The 21,386-nt window shown below is 33.5% G+C and overlaps 3 protein-coding genes and 1 long non-coding RNA gene across 4 annotated transcripts in view; 3 read left to right on the top strand and 1 right to left on the bottom strand.

Annotated features, from left to right (window-relative positions):
- The window catches only part of LOC132907252 (UDP-glucosyltransferase 2-like), a 273,020-nt gene that overhangs the window by 139,331 nt on the left and 112,303 nt on the right, over positions 1 to 21,386 (top strand). The gene's annotated exons all lie outside the window — the stretch shown is intronic.
- LOC132907248 (KH domain-containing protein akap-1) lies at positions 3,106 to 16,452 on the top strand. The gene is made up of 6 exons (XM_060960156.1): positions 3,106 to 3,304; positions 10,907 to 11,758; positions 11,827 to 12,339; positions 12,431 to 12,646; positions 13,677 to 13,807; positions 13,938 to 16,452. The coding sequence occupies exons 2-6, from the start codon at positions 10,951 to 10,953 to the stop codon at positions 14,031 to 14,033; spliced, it is 1,764 nt and encodes a 587-aa protein (XP_060816139.1). The 5' UTR covers positions 3,106 to 3,304; positions 10,907 to 10,950; the 3' UTR covers positions 14,034 to 16,452.
- On the bottom strand, positions 4,816 to 6,311 carry LOC132907465 (uncharacterized). The gene is made up of 2 exons (XR_009658178.1): positions 6,250 to 6,311; positions 4,816 to 5,740 (listed from the first exon to the last, which is right to left on the bottom strand). It is a non-coding gene; the product is annotated as an uncharacterized LOC132907465 (long non-coding RNA).
- LOC132907258 (transmembrane protein 19) lies at positions 18,668 to 20,940 on the top strand. Its single transcript, XM_060960186.1, has 6 exons — positions 18,668 to 19,001; positions 19,088 to 19,198; positions 19,483 to 19,770; positions 19,877 to 19,981; positions 20,170 to 20,385; positions 20,467 to 20,940. The coding sequence occupies exons 1-6, from the start codon at positions 18,851 to 18,853 to the stop codon at positions 20,622 to 20,624; spliced, it is 1,029 nt and encodes a 342-aa protein (XP_060816169.1). The 5' UTR covers positions 18,668 to 18,850; the 3' UTR covers positions 20,625 to 20,940.

Raw genomic sequence — 21,386 nt, 5'->3', positions numbered from 1 at the left:
AATTGTTCACGGTACCGTGATCGACGAACCCGCTCAATTTTCTCGTCTTATCGCAGCCAGAAAATAGCTTCACAGTTTAATCTTACAACGCACGAGTCTTTCGTTGATTCGTCGATGAAAATAATTCAATTTTTGTATAATAAAAGCAAACTGGATGTAACCTCCATGAACAATCAGCTCGTATAATAAGTTTTCCAATTTCCTCTACTACTTATTACTTTTCGTTCGTACGATCGGAGTTCACGCTCAGATAACTGAATTCAATCGCCAGCAGTCCATTTAATCGGCCATTAATTACGATTTCGTTCCAATAAATGAAGTTCTAATGTACATTTTAATATAAAATATCGAAGCTTGTATTGATGTTCGTGTATGTCACAGACACGCGCATTAAACCATCGATACTTTTATGAGAATCATATTTTATTGATCCTTCGTTATTTCTTCGCGCCAACTTACGTTCCAACTCGCTTCCTTTTAAGCGTAATACAATGATAGTTAACATCGATGCATAGGGAACGGTACAGTAGCAATCAGAGCTTTACAAAGGGCGCGGTACGAATCAATCCTTCACCATGCTCGTAATTAGTCCGGCTCATTACAGTTGTTTAATCAATAGGCCGATTGATGCACGTGGACTAGATGTAAACAATCGATGTATTTCGGTGTCATAGGCTACATAACGTCGGTACGAAAGCTGGGGTTGCGAACCCTAGCAAGGTATCCGGCCAGCCAACCAGCCAGACAGACTAACATGAAAGGGGGTGACCCAGACACCCCCTCCACCGCGTTGTTTGCAAGCAGCTCGACTACCGCATTGGATAACAATCGCAGGGTTAAATGCACTAGCGAGCCAACAATAATCAGATTGGATGCCTTTGACGGAAAATTAAAACGACACTCAAGGTCGAATGTAAATATCCTATCGTCTAAATGCATCGACTACTTGACGACGAGAAATTTCTTCCTAAATGAAGAAATATATAAAAAATAGGATTTTCTTTCCACTGTTTATTAGGAAATAATTTCAATGTTCAGATTTTGAATTTAAACGAATACCTAAGTTCTGTAACGTTTGTTATTAAAAATCCCGATGGATACACTGGAAGAAAGGTTCCTACCTATAGTTAATAATTGATAATAATAGTAATAATCGACATGACAGGAAAATCTCTATTCGTGCTTGACATGATTATCGATAAGAGTGTCGGTAAATTCGCAAAAAGAAAAATACTTACTTCTGTAGGTAATAATTATTAATAAGAAGCGCGACGGATACAACGAAGATGGCGCAACATGACACGGACAACGCGAGGATAAATAAAGGAGAAAGACCGAGAGGAAGGGCTGGCTTGCTATATAGTCGGTTCGAGGGGAGAGACGATAGGAAGGAAGGAAGGGCAGGAGAACGTAGGGAGGGAAGGATGATAAGGCGGGGAAGGGAACAGGGAGAAAGAGAGAGAGTGAGAGGAGGGCGACCGTGGTGTTGCTGACCCGACGACCGCTGTAACCTTGCGTTCCGACGCCACACATCCAGATCAAACCATCTCATAGATTATCCGAGGACCTTTAGATTCTGAGCAATCGCGTATACAGGCTTAGAAACTATCGGTCGATTTTCGAATTTATCCCCCTGTTTTCTCACATCTTTTTCTTCGCCTATCTGCTCTTCAGTAGGCATTGATTAATGAACTGGACCCTCTTGCATAATAATTTAGTAACTGATGATGTCAGTGAATCGATTATGCAGTGAGGAATTACAGGCTGTGACTTCGATTGCATAATCGGATCTGATAATTTGATGAGTGTATATCGAATATGACGTTTTGTTAAATGTTGTTTGTAAATTTTCATTCGAAGGAGATTCGCTTTTATCTTGCAAATTTTTATGTCTTTTTACGTTCAATCGTTTTCTTTGATGTTCGTATTTGTATAGAATTTAATCGAGAATTTCAAATATCGCCGACGTTCAGTGTTGATTATTAAATTTGAAGATTGAATAATAAATGTCTCGTATAACAATGTACGGATTTTCATACGGAAAATCATTCAGTTCTACAAAAGCCAAAAGCTGTGTCGTCCCATCGAAATAACTACATTTGCATTACACGTTATAGAATACCGTCGTCGATATTATGCAGAATAGAGAACACGCCGTTCTATTACCATTTACATTTTTATGGGTGTCGACCCACCCTTTGCCAGGATTTACGCTTGGTCTATGCATGTAAGTGTCACGAGGTACACTTCTTTCACATGAAGTCACATAATTCTTATGGTAAAATTGGTAACAAAATATCTATGAAGTCTGCATACATTAGAAACATTGTAAGTCATAGAGCGCGGCTCGTTTAAAATATGTTACCAATGCGTATATATAACGTCGAGGTCATCCTATGTCTAGGTCAAACCTTAGATCATGGAGATTCTTTGAACAGATGTAGATACATAATAGTGTCTGAAATTATTTTTACGCGCCTTTAATCTTCGTATAAAACAATATTAAAGATTATTCCTTTGTCGCAGAAGCATATCATTATTATGTTCTTTCTATATGTTTCTTCCTTTTTTAATAAAGTGCTATCGTTAAAAACAAATATTTCTACGAATAATCTATCATACTTTACTTTAATTCTGTTTTGTAGATATTTTATTATGCGATGTTTGAACGTTTCCACGTTTTCATCTGCCATCTTGAAGAAAACAATTGTACTTTTACATAAATGTATCCTTTTATCGTATGAAGTATACTACATAAGTTGTAGGAAACTATATTACCGACGACTACTTATACAGAAACTACGTGTATGCTCTGTTGATTGATATACGACGCCACATGATTGCAATAATATCAATGTTCTGTCACGAGATGGCAGTGTATGACAATGTAACGGTTATATATCGTCTTCTACAAACTAAATTTTAAATATTTATCATCAAATTACTTTTTATATGATAAAGAATCTCTGTATCAACTTTTTGAACTGTTTGAACCTAGAATTTCTGAGTTTTTCATCATCACGAAAATTTGAAATCGTTAATAGTTTGGCGCCAATATCGAATCGTTTCCTTTCCACTGTACGGCACTGCGATCGTATCGTGCTGGACATGCTGCACCCGAATTTGTAGCGCCATATTGTCTCTCACAAGCGAGGAAAAACATTGTGGTTCCGTGATGTGATTTTATTCGAAATTCAAAAGAAATTGATCATTCAGTGTTCTTGGCATTTGGTTATAATCGCTAGGTGGATACGTACAGAAACTCGAGAAGAAATTAGACGCCGACCGACAAGTAATTACACAGGTATGTCCGTCATTTTCGTAAACCTCGTGCTGCTATTATTCGCCTAGCGGCTTTCCTTTGTTATCTTTTAGTTACCGTGATATAAAGCTTATAAAGTTCCTAAATTGTTTCTAGCCTGCGTTTAATATAGGTGTTCATTTAGGATAATCCGAATATCTGTCGGGCAATTAAATTTCAATACACGATTCGACCGTAGTGACTGAGGTTATTATTTTCACCGAATGTGACCTTACAGTGCGTAGCGAGAGTTCCGATGACCACAATATGGGCATATTATATCAATTCTATTGACTAATTTAAATATATAACATACGGTTTGTCTCATTATACCCGGTATCCTCTTCGTTTTCTCTATGGTATGAATCGCGTGTCTACTCTTTCACTCTTTACAGTGAAATATCGACACACATCGTATGGCGATTGAGTTTTCTAGTCGTACACAACATTTGGAAATAACGTATTCCTGGAAGGTTATATATACGTACATCCCTTAAACTTAAATCTTTCTGTGTACTAATTCCCATGTTATGTATATACACGTTTGGTTGTCTCGTGTACCGTTGTATTTTACCTTTGTTTGTACAAATGTATTGTATGAGCTAAAGTACACTGATTTAATTCTAATATGTGTGTACTTGATAGATGACATAGGACTATCTGTAGTTACCGCCGAGAAACTATGTTTGATACTTGTAGGGACATTTTTGTATCTTCATTATCTTGTTTAGTTATTAACAACAATCGATAAAGTATTTCGAAAGCAGGCCATTTGGTAGGATACTGTATACTGCCTGCATTACCTATAGCGTGTTGTGTTTCTCCATGTGTATACGGACATTTAAAGGGTCAACAGACTGTAGAGTCACTTTTAGTTACGTGCTATTTCTAAGATACGTTTGTACACTTTTCGACCATGTTGCTTCCTAAGGCAATTGTCTCTGAATATGGCATTGGTTATTTCCGTATAACGTTAGAATCATCAAGCGTAGTCACGTGACCACCTGTATGAAATAAAATTGAAATTTCATTTATTTTTACGACGCTATTCAAGTTTATCTCGATAATAAATTATTAAAACATGTACTCTGTACTACAGATATAAATTTGAATATGTCGGTAAATAAAATATGTTAATCACAATGCAATTTGTCATTTTGTACGATATATTATTGATTGATAAGCAAAAATAGTACGAAAGTGTATTTTATCTGTCAACTAGTTCTATCGTTAGAATGTAATATTTCACTTTTTCAGTATAATTTGTAATATTAATTAGTATCTAAAATTGAAAAATTTATTTTAATCAAAGTTCTAAGTGAACATTTCTGCAAGGTCACTTTTATGTTGGACAACGTAGATTTGTACGTTTCCTTGAATTCAGTGATAGACGAGTTTATTATCAGTACTATAGGATACAATGTAAACACAAAGTGTCTAATCTACAGTGATACGAAATGTTGTTAACAGGTCTTCGATTAAATCGGAGGTTAAGGGTAGCCACAGATTAATCAACACATATGCAACTAATTTAATTTTATTTATGACATTTTATCCGTATCTTGACATTTTATACATTTATAATATAAAATGATAAATAACGGAACGTAAATATTCCACAGCATTTTAAATATCACTTCTCGATGTAGCAGTTAACACTTATTTAATAGTACTTCAATTTTGGCCCGTTATCGACTACAATTCCTTTTACGTAACGTCGTAATGATACAACAATTTTGCAACAGAGTGCGTGTACTACTCAATCGATTCTCGATCTGTAACGTGGGCGTCCCTAAATTGAAATTTTATCCGAAATATCTGAACGTTACTCTGTAACTGTTCAAACGATTGATTCGCAAATTTCCCACAGAGGGTGCTGGAAGGAAAGTTTCGTACGAAAACGTGTTCCACGCGAGCAGCAGGATCTCTTTTGTATCCCTTTTTATTGCACGTTTCATCGTTCCTCTCGCGGGTTCCTCTTCCTCTTTTCGTTCTTCTTCCTCGCAATACTCGTTACTCGTTACCCATGCTCGGTTACTTCATCGTTCTCTCTACGCGAGCAGGTTGGACATTCCAAGAGCACGTTGAACCGTCGCGGTCACCTTCGTCTCTCGCATTTCTATACTGTCCCCAGTGTGTAACGATCTTGCCGGATAAAATCTGTCCACTCGTGGACGGGTGTCTCCCTCTCTGTCCACTGATAAAACTAATGCGCGAAATTTTAAGTGGCGCTTGCAAACAGCACGTCCATCTCGATTCGCAATTACGACGCGCGCTTCTCCTTAGTCATTGATGTGATAGTCACGATTGCATGCATTATTTTGAGATGAAAGCACCTTACAAACGCGGCTCGGTTGTATCGTGGAGAAATGGCAAAGGGGACCTAGATACAACATCCGCGATCTAGATATCCTCGCATCCGGGTGTGCGAGATAATATCTGTCTTCGAAATTAATAACTCGAATCAACCAGAACTGATTTTAAAGGCATTAAGCAAGCATGTGGAATAGACTAGTAACGTCTAGTGTGTATCATAAGCCGGATCTTCACCAAATCAACAAAGAGCAATCTTTTGTTACTGTTCCATGTTCTTTGAAGAAGTCGCCAATATGAACAAAATGTTTCTAACTGTTTCTACTATTCGTTGGAAATGTTTCGAAGCATGCAATTAACAAAATACACAAAAGGGCGTATATACTTGGCTATTGAAGGCCTGACCAATCCTGTGTTAGATAATTTTGACCATCGAAGAGTTTCTAACAGAGTGGGGGTAGCACAAACGTCTGTTCGTATATACTTAGGGTTCGTTCGGCAGTTGTGGATTAGGTGATCTGCGAAACAGCCGATACGCCCTTAGTGTCTAGTCTTCTGTGGACTTTAAGAATTTTGTCTTAGATGTTTTAAACCATGGCTCGTAACCCAGTTCCCGACAGAGTGCGACTTCTCACCGATCCGATCTCCGTTGGACAACAGGTACCGGTTTGATTTTAATTTAATCTTTTTTTTTTTTTTGCACGAATAACAGCTCGAGTCGTTTTCTTGTTTCACCTTGGCCAATCTCCTCTTTAACTTCTTATACGTTCTGTGTGTCGAAAGAGATTAAACATCCTTTGAAGTTGTCTTCCTGATGAAAATACTCGATGATAATTCGTAGATCGTTTCTTTCTTTTGTTCATATTATTCGGCGTCCGTTATCGTTAAATACGATGCGGTTGTTGTACTCGCGACGGATGGATCGCGGGGAAACATTGAATTTCTTATGGAACTTGATATACGTTGATGGATCGTAGTTCTAGTAACGTATCGGAGGGATTTTGACTATGATTAACGCTCGATGAAAACTCGTGTATTTTTAATAGGCATTTAAAAATTCCAGTAGATAGGCAGACCTTTTGGTTTCTACGGCCAATAATAAATTTGGAAATTTATTAAGAGATACTGCTACATTTGCCTCGCGGCCACATACATATTTCTAGCAATACATCAGTCACACGTTGCCAAAAAATTACTAATAAATTCTATAATGAAGTGAATATATATGTCGGTCTTGTTTTGACCATTTTCTAGTTTCGTGCTTAGAAAAGTTACTATCGATTATATGCTTTTAAAACGATTTTCGATTTAAAGATGAAAGATCGGTATCGTAAAAAATTCAAAATAGTGCACGACCGATTTAGATGGTATTAGCTATGCCATTAAAAATTGTGCCAAGAAGAAAATATATGTATATATATAAAACGTGTGAATAACAATAATAGAGTTCAACAATTTGCTATACGTAATAAAAAAATTAAATTATATTATTACTTTATTATGAACTATACTATACCATAATTATAATGTAATTGCGAATTAGAAAATTTATTCGTACTAACTCGATATCGCGCTAGTGTTATACCAGAGTACAACGATACTACTATAATACATATCATGATGGTATAGTGATAACACAATAAGATATTAAAATCTATTATCGCGTTTTCTTAACTGACTGCTATATAATTAACATACTGTAACTATGCCACTATGTTGATAACGTGCTATTATAAGCATCTGGTATATGTAAAAATAAAATTGTCATTACTGTGTTATAAATATCGTTATAGTTATACAATAATTACTATCTTAGCTGTCATTTACGAAATATCTTTATTATATCTTAGTTACAATTAACAGATTTATGGTTAATATCGCCATATGAATCATAGCCGCGCGCCGCCTTATTAATCACGCTATAATTACATTCATTTTCGACATTTTATAAATACTATACTCTATAGTTAGCGTTAATAGAATTGTGGCGTTAATAGAATATATTTATCAGTTTCCAAAAATGTCTTCGAACAATGGTGCAATATTCAAGCTTAGTCGAGATAAAAAATCTAATATGCCATCGAATATGCTACACTTGTAAATGCACTGTTCAATTTTTCATCGCGCCTTGCGCTGGAATTTGAAACGCATGAATGAGCGTAGATCGTATTCGTTCAGCAGTATACATTTTCGATCGTTACACGAATCAATGCTGGCGGAATGTGTATGTGACATAAGAGACGCATTATCTATCATATGTGTCGCGTAATCGTTTCTCCACATTTCTAATTTTCACTATTCCAAATTTCCTCATTTCAAAATATTTTAATTAAAAAAGTGAAAATGTTTAGTCATGTGTATTTTTATTAAGTAAAAGGAACACGAGTTTCTTTCATTTCACAAGTCTCAGTTTTACTTATCGTATTTTTAAATCGAGAAACTTTTTTCGATTGGGAAATAAGTCCTTTTTTTTTACGATGGGTAGTCTGCATATCTTAAAAGCCACCGGTTTGCATTTATGGGAACTACACTAGCCTGATACTGTATCTTATGCTAGCTCTTATGATAGAAATTTGTGATTTTACGCGACGTTACGCAATTCCTTAGTTTCATCGTCAATTTTAATCCTTTTACTTTCGGCGAAGATTCCGCGATAAACAGGATAGGATATAACTCTTTGAATCATATTGTGCAAAAGGGTAGACGCGCCGCTTTATAACTGCAACGCAAACTATAACGCGCATATTACGCTATTTCTATAAAATTCGGGAAATTAGAATTTTTCATCGTGCCAAATTATTAGGCGAATCGTTATCATCGGAAGATACAAATTGTTCATAATAACAGATAATATATTTTGAAAACTTCGACATGTGCTGTTCGATAAACAATTTAATAACAAGTAACGTTTCCATCTGCGAATAAGTAGTTTAAATTAGCGGTGCTATTCTTCGAAATAAGTTACTCCTGTAATTCAAACCGCTTCCGTAACTATTCACTCACGAACAAAATATTTTCTAAAATTAAATTCTGCTCTTCTATATTCGATACTTCTAAGCCAACCTAAATACTAAAATCACGATTTCGCTGTTACAATCTCTCTCGATTTGATGTTATAAAAAATTAAAGAAAGGAAAAATAGAAAGGAAAAGAATTCGCGAACATTACTAGTAGCATCACCGTGTGAACGCCCCTTAACGTAATCGCGCCTGCGCATTTGCTAGCGGTTCCAGTTGAACTGCCTCTCCAGAGGTAACCACGTGCTGCAAGCCGTGATCGTTCCACAAACCGCAGTACCGCGTTAGACGTACTAGCAATAGTATCTCCGAATCGCTTGTTAATTTCAGGTTGCCTATCGGAACTCTTGATTTTGACCAGTTCGTTCGTTTTGCCGGTCAGTATACCCGTGTGTCCGTTTTCCGAGTCTGTACACCTACGCGTCCATTTTCCAAGCGAGTAAATTACTTTGTGAACGTGTCGAACAATTACAAATGGAAATAAGAATGGACATAACATCGGTGAGTCGTAAATCTGACCTTCGTCGTTAGAGGACTGCTGCTCGCCTGGTGCCTTGGAGTTCCATGAAACTATACCGAATTCATGTTTCGTGTATCGCCAAAAGTCGAAGAAATTTTTTCTAGTTAAATTTGCCGCGAAATATTTACTTTCTGAAGTGACTTTATTTTTTATGATTTTTTACAAATATGACGAAGCAATGAAAATTGTATCTTCTAATCTTTTCGTATAAGAAAATTTTGTAGTAGTGGGAGAAACAGATTACCATCACATATGTCTACAATTTACGTTCGACTAATCCATTCGTCGTATTGTTGTCTTTGAGAAATTGAAAATTCTTTGTGTTAGACCCTATTTTAATTGCATTGTATTTTATTAAATTGTGAAAATGACAGGGCTGCTTTCTCTGAACTTCAGGTATCACAGATGGCAACTACAAGCCTGCATCAAGCGAGGGTGAATGCACTATACAGAGTGTCTCAAATTATGTGATACAGTTCGAGCAAAATTAAAGCTTGTTAAAGAAAAATATTAGGAATGTGATATGTAATGAGAATATATTACGGGATTTGACGTACATTTCAATATGTACGGTGTTTTTCTTTTTTTTCTTTTTTGAAACATTCTGTATAATTTTTATTTGTTATATATTTTGAAGTGTGCGGTACATAGCGAGTTTATAGTATGAAATTAGGATATTCTATACTATATTCCGTATATAAACCACGTGTTTTGATACAATCGTATAGCGTATCATATTTTGAAACGTCCTATACATTTTGAAGTCTGAGTCAACGCGACTTTTTATTTGATGAAAATTACACGATGCTGCGATGAAAACTTTGATTGATAAAATATTCAATGAATGAACTCACATATCGACTTTTTATTTACTAGCAGTCTCGGAATTTATAATTCAAATTCACTTTACACTTAAATTCTATTCGAAACTTTCCTTCGAATAAAAAAGAATTAAACTTTTATTTGTATTTCATATCCTCATTATAGTTACAATTCTGATTAAAAACTTGTCTTATTGTATATTACTTTTACAAATTTATTGATTTTCAAACAGATGTTAATAGATAAGCATATAGCACATTTGTGCGTATATATGTTAATTAATTTATTGAATGAAATTTTTATATGTTTTGTATGTGTTTAAATTGTACTTAATGTTGTACCTTACGTACAATTAGATGGTGATTTAAGATTCGATATTAATCGTCGTATTATCTTAAAAGTATACGAGAACGAGTAGATTTTGAGAGTATTTAATCTTTGTCTTATTGGATATGACAATGAATTGTTTAACTATTTCTATATTGCTTTCTTGCTACTTTTCACATTTTTTATATTTGAAGAACAAGCCGTTTGTTTGTATACAGTGTCTGTACTCTTAATTAAGCTATTCGAACGAATACATGTGATGTGACCGGAAGTTACGCTTGTGAAACGGTAATTAACAAAGGAAACCGAGTAAGACGAGAGTCTGAATAAGAATTAAATTTCATCGACTTTGCGCGCTCTCTGTAATGTGGCGGTTTTATCGTAATTTAAAAATATAAGGCGCTAAAGTACGTGATGCTAACGACGTACTACGTACGACGTGTTAAAATTTATCAAACTGATTACAATATTTTAGATGACTGTATAATTTGTTGCATAGTAATAATTTGTCACTCTAATCTATCGTTCATAATCATTATGTTTAATTTACAATTTTTAGATTTTTTATTAGTACATGTTTTAATTATGTATTATGTTTATTTTCAGTATAAAAAAGTTCTTAACATCAACAGCTACAGTGGATTGGAAATATGTTTCCTGCTCACACTCAAATTGTGAAGTGGACATTGCCTGCTTGTGCCCTTATAGTTGGTTTATTATGGTACAAACGGCGTCAAGCAGACAGAGCTGATCCAGGTGGAATAGATAAAAAAAGCCACAGTGAAGAGAATATTGTTGATCAAGAGAAAGAAATTGTTTCATCAAATTCTAATTCAAGCCTTTATGATTCTGGCATACAAACTAACGAAACCTGCTCATTGAGCCCTTCTACTCAACGGGTAGAAGACATACAGGTAGAAGAGACTGTTTGTATCCCTAGAAAAATAAGCGAAAATTTAGATATTCCGCAAAAAATGTCTGGATCTCCATGTATTTCTGCGCATTCTGAAACTCCTATTGATAACAGTGAAGCGTGGTATAGTTTCGTAGATACCTCGCCGAGAATGGAAGTACAATTAGGTAGTAACCCAATAATAAGCAATTTCGACATGATTGCAAAGAGTAGAGGTGCTTCCTCTTTGGAAAAAGTCGCTGATTCTGAGGATAAAGTGTTAAAGATATTTGAAAATATCGTCGAAGAAGAAGAACAAAAGTTAGCGCCTGAGAATGAATCAATAGAAGTTGTCAATCAGAATGAAGAGAACGATACACACAATGAATGTGATTATCTACCAAGCGAAGAACCATCTGTTTCCACGCCACTGAAAGATGATGTTAAAACGCCAGCTCGAACATTATCTGAAAGAGATTCTGCTAATCATAGTCCAATTTCTGGTGTCTTAGAAGGCAGTGTCACAGATGAAGCGAGAAGTGAGGGGAGTACAGATAGTGGAAAAGGTAAACATTGAATGAATATTAAATGATCTATATTTAAGGATGTTTATACAATGTCATACTTATTGTAGGTGGAAGTATCAATGGTCATGCAAAGGACACTGTAATGCCAATGACATATGAATTTTGCATACCACAATCTCTAGTTGGACGACTAATTGGTCGGCATGGAAGTTTCTTGCAAAATATTCGACATAAAGCCGAAGTAAACATAGTCCTCAAACGTCATCCTATGTCGAGAGATCAAAAACTTTGTGCCATAGAAGGTTCTACAGAAGGAATAAACATTGCTCTAGAAATTATACGACAAAAGTTTCCAGAAAACAAGTTTCCACAGTTGACACTTCATCAGATTTCACCATTAATAGTACCTGAAAATGTCCCTTGGGTTGCTGAATTAAGACAGTTATCATTAGTGGAGGGAGTGAATAATGATGTTGTTATATGTCATATAGTAAAACCAAACAGATTATTTATACAGCTTCCTACTCATCCTACCTATCCATCCCTACGGATTTTAGATGAAAGGATGACACAATTATACAACACGACAGAATCGCCACCAATTCCAGATGAACTTGCTAGTACGTTTATATCGTATTTCTATGATTGTTTTTCCTTTGCATTTAGCTGTAATAAAAGTTCTCAAATATTCTTTCTTTGTTCAATTTATAGGTGGTATGATCTTAGTTGCAAAATGGTATAATACGTGGGTCAGAGTATACGTCGAACAGCCAGATCCTCGAGGCGAACAGCATTTAGTACGACTAGTTGATCACGGAGGTTATTGGGTGTTTAGTAGTTCAGAAATGAGGAAAATTAGGGCAGATTATCTGACGTTACCATTTCAAGCAATTGAAGTATTTCTGGCGAATGTACAACCAAAAAATGGTATGTAAATTGCTGCATTTCCGTGTGTAATTTTTTATATATATGTCGGGTTGGCGTTAGGGGCGTATAATGAATCTTCACCAGTGTTGTTCATGGTTGTCGCACAGATATTTATTACACAAGTATGGCTGATACAAAATTGACGTGCGGACGCGGTAACTGGACGCTAATGACAATGGCCCTAGGTTCGATATAGCGAATCCACGGTCAACGGGATAACGAATATACTTTGCTTCAAAGTCTAAGTCGGACTCAACTTACTACTCGCGATACTAGGAACGCTTGATTGACTCTTAGCTAATCAGATTGCCAGAAAAGAATGACTTTCCGTCGCGACGACGCTGCAGAGGAAAACTATGATGGGGTGTGCCTAAGGGCACGAGATCATCGGATTCGTCAAAGAAAGCCTCCACTCGGAGGGTGAGGGAAATAGACGCTGCTGTTAATTGGTCAATTTCTATGTTGGCGGTTAGAAAAGGATGCTAGCCGCCCTAGAGAGAGAGTTCCTAGCAGGCAACGTCGTACGTGACCAAATCAGGCTTTTCCATAACTTCCCGTAATAGGCGACAGATTTACAGGCTGATAGAATAAAGACTGTTTGTCAATCTGAAGGACTTTAGTTAACTAAGTCCTAAGATTTGTAACGGTTCCTCAGGTTATCTGAACATAAACTGTAAACGATGCATCGGCATCTGGCGATCTTGCCCAAAGAATGGGGTCTGTGTGTGGCGAGCTGCGGGGCTGTTGGAATGTCTTATTGTCAAGTGTCTGTACTGCCAATTCTTTAAAGGAAAGCTATGTTACTTTATATCTCTGTTAGGTGGAATGTTCATCCCGTGACCGTGGCTACGCTCGGCGACCGGTTGTCGCCTCGAGCCTAAACTCATTGTCTCAAGTTTCGAATGACTGTGTCTGGGTTATTTCGTAGATGCTACAGTATTGAGGCTTTTCCAAATAATTCCAACGGGGGGTGCCCGGTGTCCTTTCATCTCCGACATATATATATATATAAATTGTTAATTATGTACAGGTGAATGGAGTCAAGAAGCATTTAATACAGTTGCTCACATGTGTACTGGAATTGTCAGTCAAGCTCAAATAGAAGGCTACATCGATACAAATACATATATTAGTCTTTATGTTAATATTCCGAGACATGGGGTAAGCAAACGCTAGTTTTGTAAAAAAAATTTTAAAGATTTTTTATTGATTAAAAATAGAAATATTTGTATGAGTTATAACTAATTATTTTTTTCGAATTAACGAGTATTGAATTTGTTATATGTTGCAGGTGATATCCCTGGCCGATGAATTAATAGCTCGTGGATTCGCGGAATCCATACCATTAGAAAATACAATTCCAGAAATAGGTATATCAGTACCTTAAGGTATAAATTAGAAATGTAGTCCTGAATAACTTGTAAAGAAACCGTAATAATATGTGATCACTTAATTTTTTTAATCGTTATATGCGTATATGATTCAATTTCATATTTCATACATTAAGGAAAAATATCAAGGAAATGATACTTCCTAACATTAATTTGAATGTTTTTATTAACACTAGCAGTTTTCTACATCCTGTTCGATATGCCATCTATTAAATCTATTGAATCATATTTATTGAATTTAGATTGAATTACATGACATATAGCATACACATTCTTTTGTTAATACATTACGTATCCATGAACATATGTAAGGATAAACAATATTTAACGAGCATTTATAAATACTCTTCATGTATGATTTATAACAAGTACAAATGTAAACTATTGTGTTTAGAGTGTGGCATTTTTACGTGCATGGTTAATAGGATTTTTTAATAGTATTTATCATGTTACTGAAAAGAAAAAAGGATTTAGATCAACTTTAACAGACAATAGATAATTAAGCAAAAGAAAACACTCCTCTCCGTACTTATATGCTGTCAAGAGATACAATAGATTTATTAAATGCCAAATGTACAATATATAATACATATTTATAAAACGCCACATTCTAGCGGCTGAATTCGAATAATAAGAAATTAGAAAAAGGGACATTTGTTGTACATTTAATACGATATTAAAATGATTTATAACGTAGGAACAGCTATTTTATGGTATGATAGTGTAATATACGTTTCTGTAAAGTACAGTGAATGATTGTTACAGATTTTCCTGAACTACAAAAGCCACATGGTATGGTCCATGATACTTTTACTTCTAAAAACTTATGGAACTAAGTTGTTCTTCTATTGGTTCTTTTTTTTTTTTTTTTTTTTTTTTTTTTTTTTGTTAATAAAAGCAATAATACAAATCCAAATTGTTACATTAAGTTCAGATTTCAAATAAACATAAAATGCAAGGTAAAGTATTTCGGATTACTAAGTTCTCTATCTCTAAGAATTCAATTATACGCTTGTAAATAATGTAACATTACTACTATGTTTATAAAATATTTATATAATACATCATATAATGATTATATAATAGGAAATGAAAAAGCAATGGTTACATGATAATTCTACGTGATTATAAATATGACAAGAAATACAGAGGTAGCAAAAATTTATATATTTTATACTTATCAAACACTGATAGAGAAAAGTGATTCCATTATAACAACACTGGACGAATCGGGAAATTCGCGTCTCCGTGTGACTTGTATTACTTACTGCAGGTCAAATTTGTTTATTCTAACGTATTTTTAAATGTAAATTAAACTATATAGGAAACCTATTTTGTCTAAATCGCGCGAGATCGTTGTATGAATACTCCTCTTTTTCTTTTCTTTTCGTCATACTGTATTTAATACAAAATAAACGATCACGGTGGTATCGTTAAATAATTTGGATTACTGTCATTAAATAAGAGCTTTATTATCGATATTTTCTGTATATTTAACGTTATAACTTATCGTATAATCTATATTACGTTAAACAGATATTAATAAACGTTTAAATAAATATTTTTTTCACATAGGAAACATTTTCTACGGACTTTTTTTTTCATAATACTAATTTCTTCCTATGTAATTTTTGCTTTCGGTTATCGCGGCAGGTATAAACTGTTAACTTCTTACTTCCTAAAGATCCCGCTTAATATTTATTTACTTAAACGTTTATCTCATTTCAATTATGTACTGCTATTGAGCAGATTACGAAGAGACTGGTAGTCTTTTCTATAGATTGTACGATGTATTGTTTATATTTAATCATAGAACGTTCTGCGGCTTACTTTTGAGTGCTTTCATCAGCCGCAGCCATATTTGTTATGCATATAAATAAAATATCATTAAGCGTGATAAAAATTGAGAAAAAGTAACAAAAAATGTGATGTTTGCTACAGCAAAACAGTTTTATACTGTTACATGTATATTTACAGTTTATTGATACGTAAACACTAGAGAGATATTTGTATAGGGATATACATAGGATACAGTTATTAAGCCGCTTATTAAACTGTACGTGCTTCAATGTATTACCATCGTGAAAGCAGAACATTTTTTTAATTCGCAGAAATCTTACGTCAGGGTTACAATTCTAATCGTATGTATGCAACGAAATAATTATACAAATATAATTTTATTATTTGGTACATCTTCCAATCAGAAGAAGTACAGATAATAAGATTTTGTTACATTAGCCTCTTAAATTCTAAGTAAGATTTTTTACGTTGCATACATGTATATAGTATACACGATCAACAATAGCACCCGATTACTCTTGTTTCTTATGATTTCATTTATCATCGATTAAATTAAACTCATTTTGTATATATCTCAATGCAATCGGCATTCTCATTAAATTTGCGTCATTTTAATTGTACTGTAAAACTGTTATATTTTTTACAATAAATATTTGCGGCAACAAATATGTTCAATTTTATAAGCGTTCAGTTTCTATCCCTCTTGAAAAGTGAATGTTTGTTGATGTTATCATGTGTATCCTATATAAAAATTTTATCTCATTATCTGATAGTTTAATGTCAAACTTCTTAAAAGCTTTATAATTTATGTTTGAATCGGCAAGGGTACCGTTAAGATTTCTTTGTTACACACACCTATATTATTAATTACCAATAGTTGGCCATCGAGTCTCCGAGTATTTGCTATTCACGTGCGTTTACAGTACCTCGGACCTCACAGTCAAGGGTTTTTTCCCATTATATACACATACCTGTTCGTAACTGTCGTCGGTGGCCATAAACTAACACAATTGTGAAAATTCCCCAAGGATGCCAAAAGAATGTCCATTAAATACGACATTGTTTGTGCTCGACTTTCACCCGGCCTTAAAATTAGTTGTGAAAGGGAAAAGTCTAAGACAGAAGCCATTTTTCCCGTCTTTTCGTCGTTAGAACTTATAGAACATTCAAAATAATCAGAATAACTCGAACGGTTGAACTTTGTTAATTTACAATCATTTATACATCGAATGGTTAGAACACTCGCGCAAGATAGCGCGATTATTTACATATATTACATAGTCAGTTTGTTTCTTGTTAAATCTTTCGTTCTTATACGAAGTTTTTTTTTTGTACTTTATTTTGGTTTTTAAAATTTGTCCTGAAGGACATTTGATAAAGTGTTATATATCATTAGTAATAAAAAAATAAAATAAAAATAAATATAGCATGTGGATGGCTACCCCCAGCGGGGTGCCAACTTCGTGTTTTCTAAGTTATATCTTTTATGAGGTCTATTGGGTGTTTCCTTTTTAGTTTTCTTGCGATGATTGTTGTGTTGCTCGTTTCCACTGCCAGCTGGTTCAGGTGTGTTTCTATTCTTTTTCTGTATCTTTTTGCGAGTCTGGTAATCTCCTCCTTGACCGTTGGTATTCCCAGGTCTTTCCGTATGTCCTCGTATCTAACGTACCACGGGGCGTTTACTATTGTTCTAAGGATTTTGGCTTGCATTTATACAAAGTATGCATTTATTTTAATAAAATCCATTTATTTCCTTTTTTATAGGACCCTTTACAGAAGTAACTTACTCTACATCGAAACTGAAACTTTGGCTTCTCGGAAAATTTGGCTTCTCGGAAAATTTGTCGGCCGATTTTGCAATTTTGTATCGAGAAAACATGGTAACATAGAAGATGGAACAATTTCGATAATTTTTGCAACTTGACGTCATACTTCAGAAATTTTTTTAAGTTGAATCTTTCGGATTTTCAAAGAAATTTTTCGTCAAAATCTTCGATTTTGTACTAGGAGAATATAATCTTGCAGAAGGTAATATTATCTCGATAATTATTGGAATTTGATATTTCTCGAGATTTGTGAAAGCTATTTTGTGTTCCTTTTTATACGATTCTTCTTTAAATTTCGCGAATCCTATTTCATTTTCCAATTTCATTTTTTGAATTTTTATGTGTAATATACGATTCTGTTAAACTATTCTGATTTATTGAAACTCTTTTTAAATGCATTTTGTATAATTATTTTACAGTAAATAATTCATTTTTTATTTTATTATATATTCATTTCCAAAAACGTTGTTGGTTACTGCTAGCTGTTTGTGGTATCCTGATTGTTGCTTCTGTCCTCAGAGTAGCTTTTTCGTAATCGATGTAAAAAAGAGCAATTTATTTCTAATGCTTAAATAAACCATTAAGCAACTTTTGTTCTTTCGTTAAGAATATTATCAATACTAATGAGATTAAAAATTTAAATGAATATAGTAACTAAAAAGTCTTATTTAAAAAAAACTTTCTCATTAATTGTTATATTACTTTATATCGTAATATTATTTTGTATCATTTATTATATTTGGTTCTAGCTAAAGAGAATGATTTAAATAACGGATCATTTATTCCTTTAACTGAATATGAAACGAAAAAATAGCTGATTGAAATATAGAAGAAAATAAAGATACGTAAGAAGCTTTACTCAAGATCAGCGCTGAAGTGTACCCTTACTTCCCTTCTTATCTTAAGAAGGTATTCTAATACATGAATCATTTCTAAAAATAGAAATGTTTCTGCAAATGTTTTTCTAACTGTACCGATGGCTAGTGATAGCAGAAAATATGCACAGTCCTACAGTTGGTACTAGTATGATGAAGGAAATTGAGAAATTACGATTTTACATATAATACGGTTGAGTTTCAGCTTTTGCATTGATCAGTAATTTGATATATTAACCCTAATTATTAAGTCAGTTGAAGAAAAGCTAGTATTACTTGATATTGCGTACTATTTAGGCTGTAATCTCAATTATGGTTTTATTAACAAATGACAAGAATCAACGATCACACGTATTAGTACCGGTACTTCTTAGTGCATGTGTAATTCCAATTTCTATGGTGTTTTGGGTTATAAATGTAGCATATTCGACCTTTTATTCGGATTCTGGAAATCACTTTAAACGTATGTTAAATAATTAGTCGCAGTATACGTTTTCTTTTACAATGTACCGTTCCGATTGTTTTGAGAAACATAACCTTCTTTTTTAGAGAATTTAGTCATATCACCATGGAGATGGTTAATCGTAGTTGTGTTTCCAACTTTTATGGCCTTTTGGGGATTGAGAAGAAAGAGTGTGGATATTAGCGGCGCTATTCTTGGTAATGAACTCTATCTCGAATTTTATAATATGTAAGAAATGTACTTTATAGACAGAATAAGGTATTTTCTATTTAAGTTATTTGATATTGTTACTGTTTATATAATATGACTGATTGAATATATTGTTCATTATTAAAATACATAAAAATATTGAAAATATGTAATGTAAAATGCAAACAATTGAAATAACTATGAATAAAGTATATGGTGGTTATATTATGTAACTTATATTTAATAAATTTCTACTTGCATTGTAAACTAGCTATGGAATATTGTATTACAGGATTATTTATGGGTTTTATTCTGACACTTACCAGTTTTTGTCATGTGGCTTGTCTCTTTGCATTCCTTGTTTCTTCTACTAAGGCAACTAAGTTTTGTGCCAAAGAGAAGAAAAAGTTTGAATATGAGTTTAAGGAAGGAGGTCAAAGAAATTGGATTCAAGTGCTATGCAATGGTGGTATGGCAACGCAGTTAGGTCTCTTATACTTATTGGATGTAGGAAGTGCAGAGTACCCAATTGATTTTGACAAATATTACAGAAGTTCCTGGTTGTCGGTAGGAATCTTAGGTACATTCATCAATAATGTATGTTATGTCCAAAGTAAATAATTTTAGAATTTAGAAACTTAATTTCAAAAATGTATTTGTTGCTGTTAATTATTATAATTTATTAGGAGCTTTCGCTTGCTGTAACGGAGATACTTGGGCTTCAGAACTCGGGACAGTTGTTGGTACTAAAGAGCCTTTTCTTATTACCACACTAAAAAGAGTTCCACGAGGTAAGAATATTGAAACCTAAAAGTTCTGTATTTATATAAGAAGAAAATATAAAGGACAAGTAGCCAAAGATAAGCAACTAAATATGGAAATACTAGTCTTTATTAATGATATCATTATCTAAAAATGTCTTTAAACGATTGTTATATCAAGTTTAAGATCTTACATTTTATTGGTAATCTATTTGTAGGGACAAATGGTGGTATTTCCTGGGTAGGTTTGCTAGTTTCTATACTAGGTGGTATAACTGTGGGTTTATCTTATTATTTAACAGTATTGATAACTGTAGACACAGTTGTACTGCAATTAGCAGCGCCACAGTGGCCAATTATTCTTATTGGAGGAATCGGAGGTCTCTATGGTAGTATAATAGACTCATTTTTAGGAGCTATGTTGCAATATTCTGGTAAGACATCTATTTTATATTATCATTTAGAATATAAATGTAACTTACAATGAAATTGATAATTTGTATTTTTAACCATAGGAATAAATGATAAAGGGAAAATAGTAGAACGTCCTGGAAAGCGTGTGAAACATATATGTGGTAGACAAATTTTGGATAATCACAGTGTAAATCTTTTATCTAGCGTTATCACTGCATTTACACTACCAGAAATTGCAAAATTAATTTTAAGTATTTAAGGAAGTATATGTATAATTCTGATGCGATTAGGTGTATATATATTTTTTTGCATGTTCAACTATACATACATGAAAGAAGTATATTTATGACGAATATTTTCTATATCTCTATTTTGTATAAAAATCGTGTGACGAAATTTGATATGATGACTTATAATTTGTATCTATAAAAAGTAAATATGTAAAAGTTGTTTCCTCTGGAAGTAGACTTGAAATTAAAGATGTATTTAAAAAATATTAAATTATGTTATATAAAGTTATATAATCTAGTTTTAATCGTAATTTAAATCTTAATAAAACCTTATTAAGAAAAATAGCACAATTTTTTGTTAATAAAATGATATACGTATACATTTTATACATACATTGTCTAACATTACTTCCTTCGTGATATTTAATGTAAAAATTAAGAACAGTTTTGTTCGTTAACATAGAATGAAAACGTTTGCCTTTCAAATTTGAAAGTTATAAGCAATCTAACAGAAAAGAGTGCGAACTTGAATTATATCAATGTGTTTCAAATTCAATATACATTAATCTTATACAAACTCATCTATCTCAAAATTTTGAATGTTCAATTAATTACAAAGTTTTAGTTAATACGATCATCGATTCTTGTACCAGATTATTTTACCAATCCTTTCAAGAAAATAAAAAGCTTCTTCAGTAAATCCTAATTCTACAATAAAATATATATATGTGCAAGTACAAGCATAATATCTTTTCCTTCTTTTTCTTTTTAACGCTTTCTCAAAAAGACTT

The sequence above is a fragment of the Bombus pascuorum genome, chromosome 5 (genome assembly GCF_905332965.1).
Source record: "Bombus pascuorum chromosome 5, iyBomPasc1.1, whole genome shotgun sequence".
Taxonomy (NCBI): Eukaryota; Metazoa; Arthropoda; class Insecta; order Hymenoptera; family Apidae; genus Bombus; species Bombus pascuorum.
Note: the sequence above shows the minus strand (reverse complement) of the source record. Positions and strands in the feature narration are given on the sequence as shown.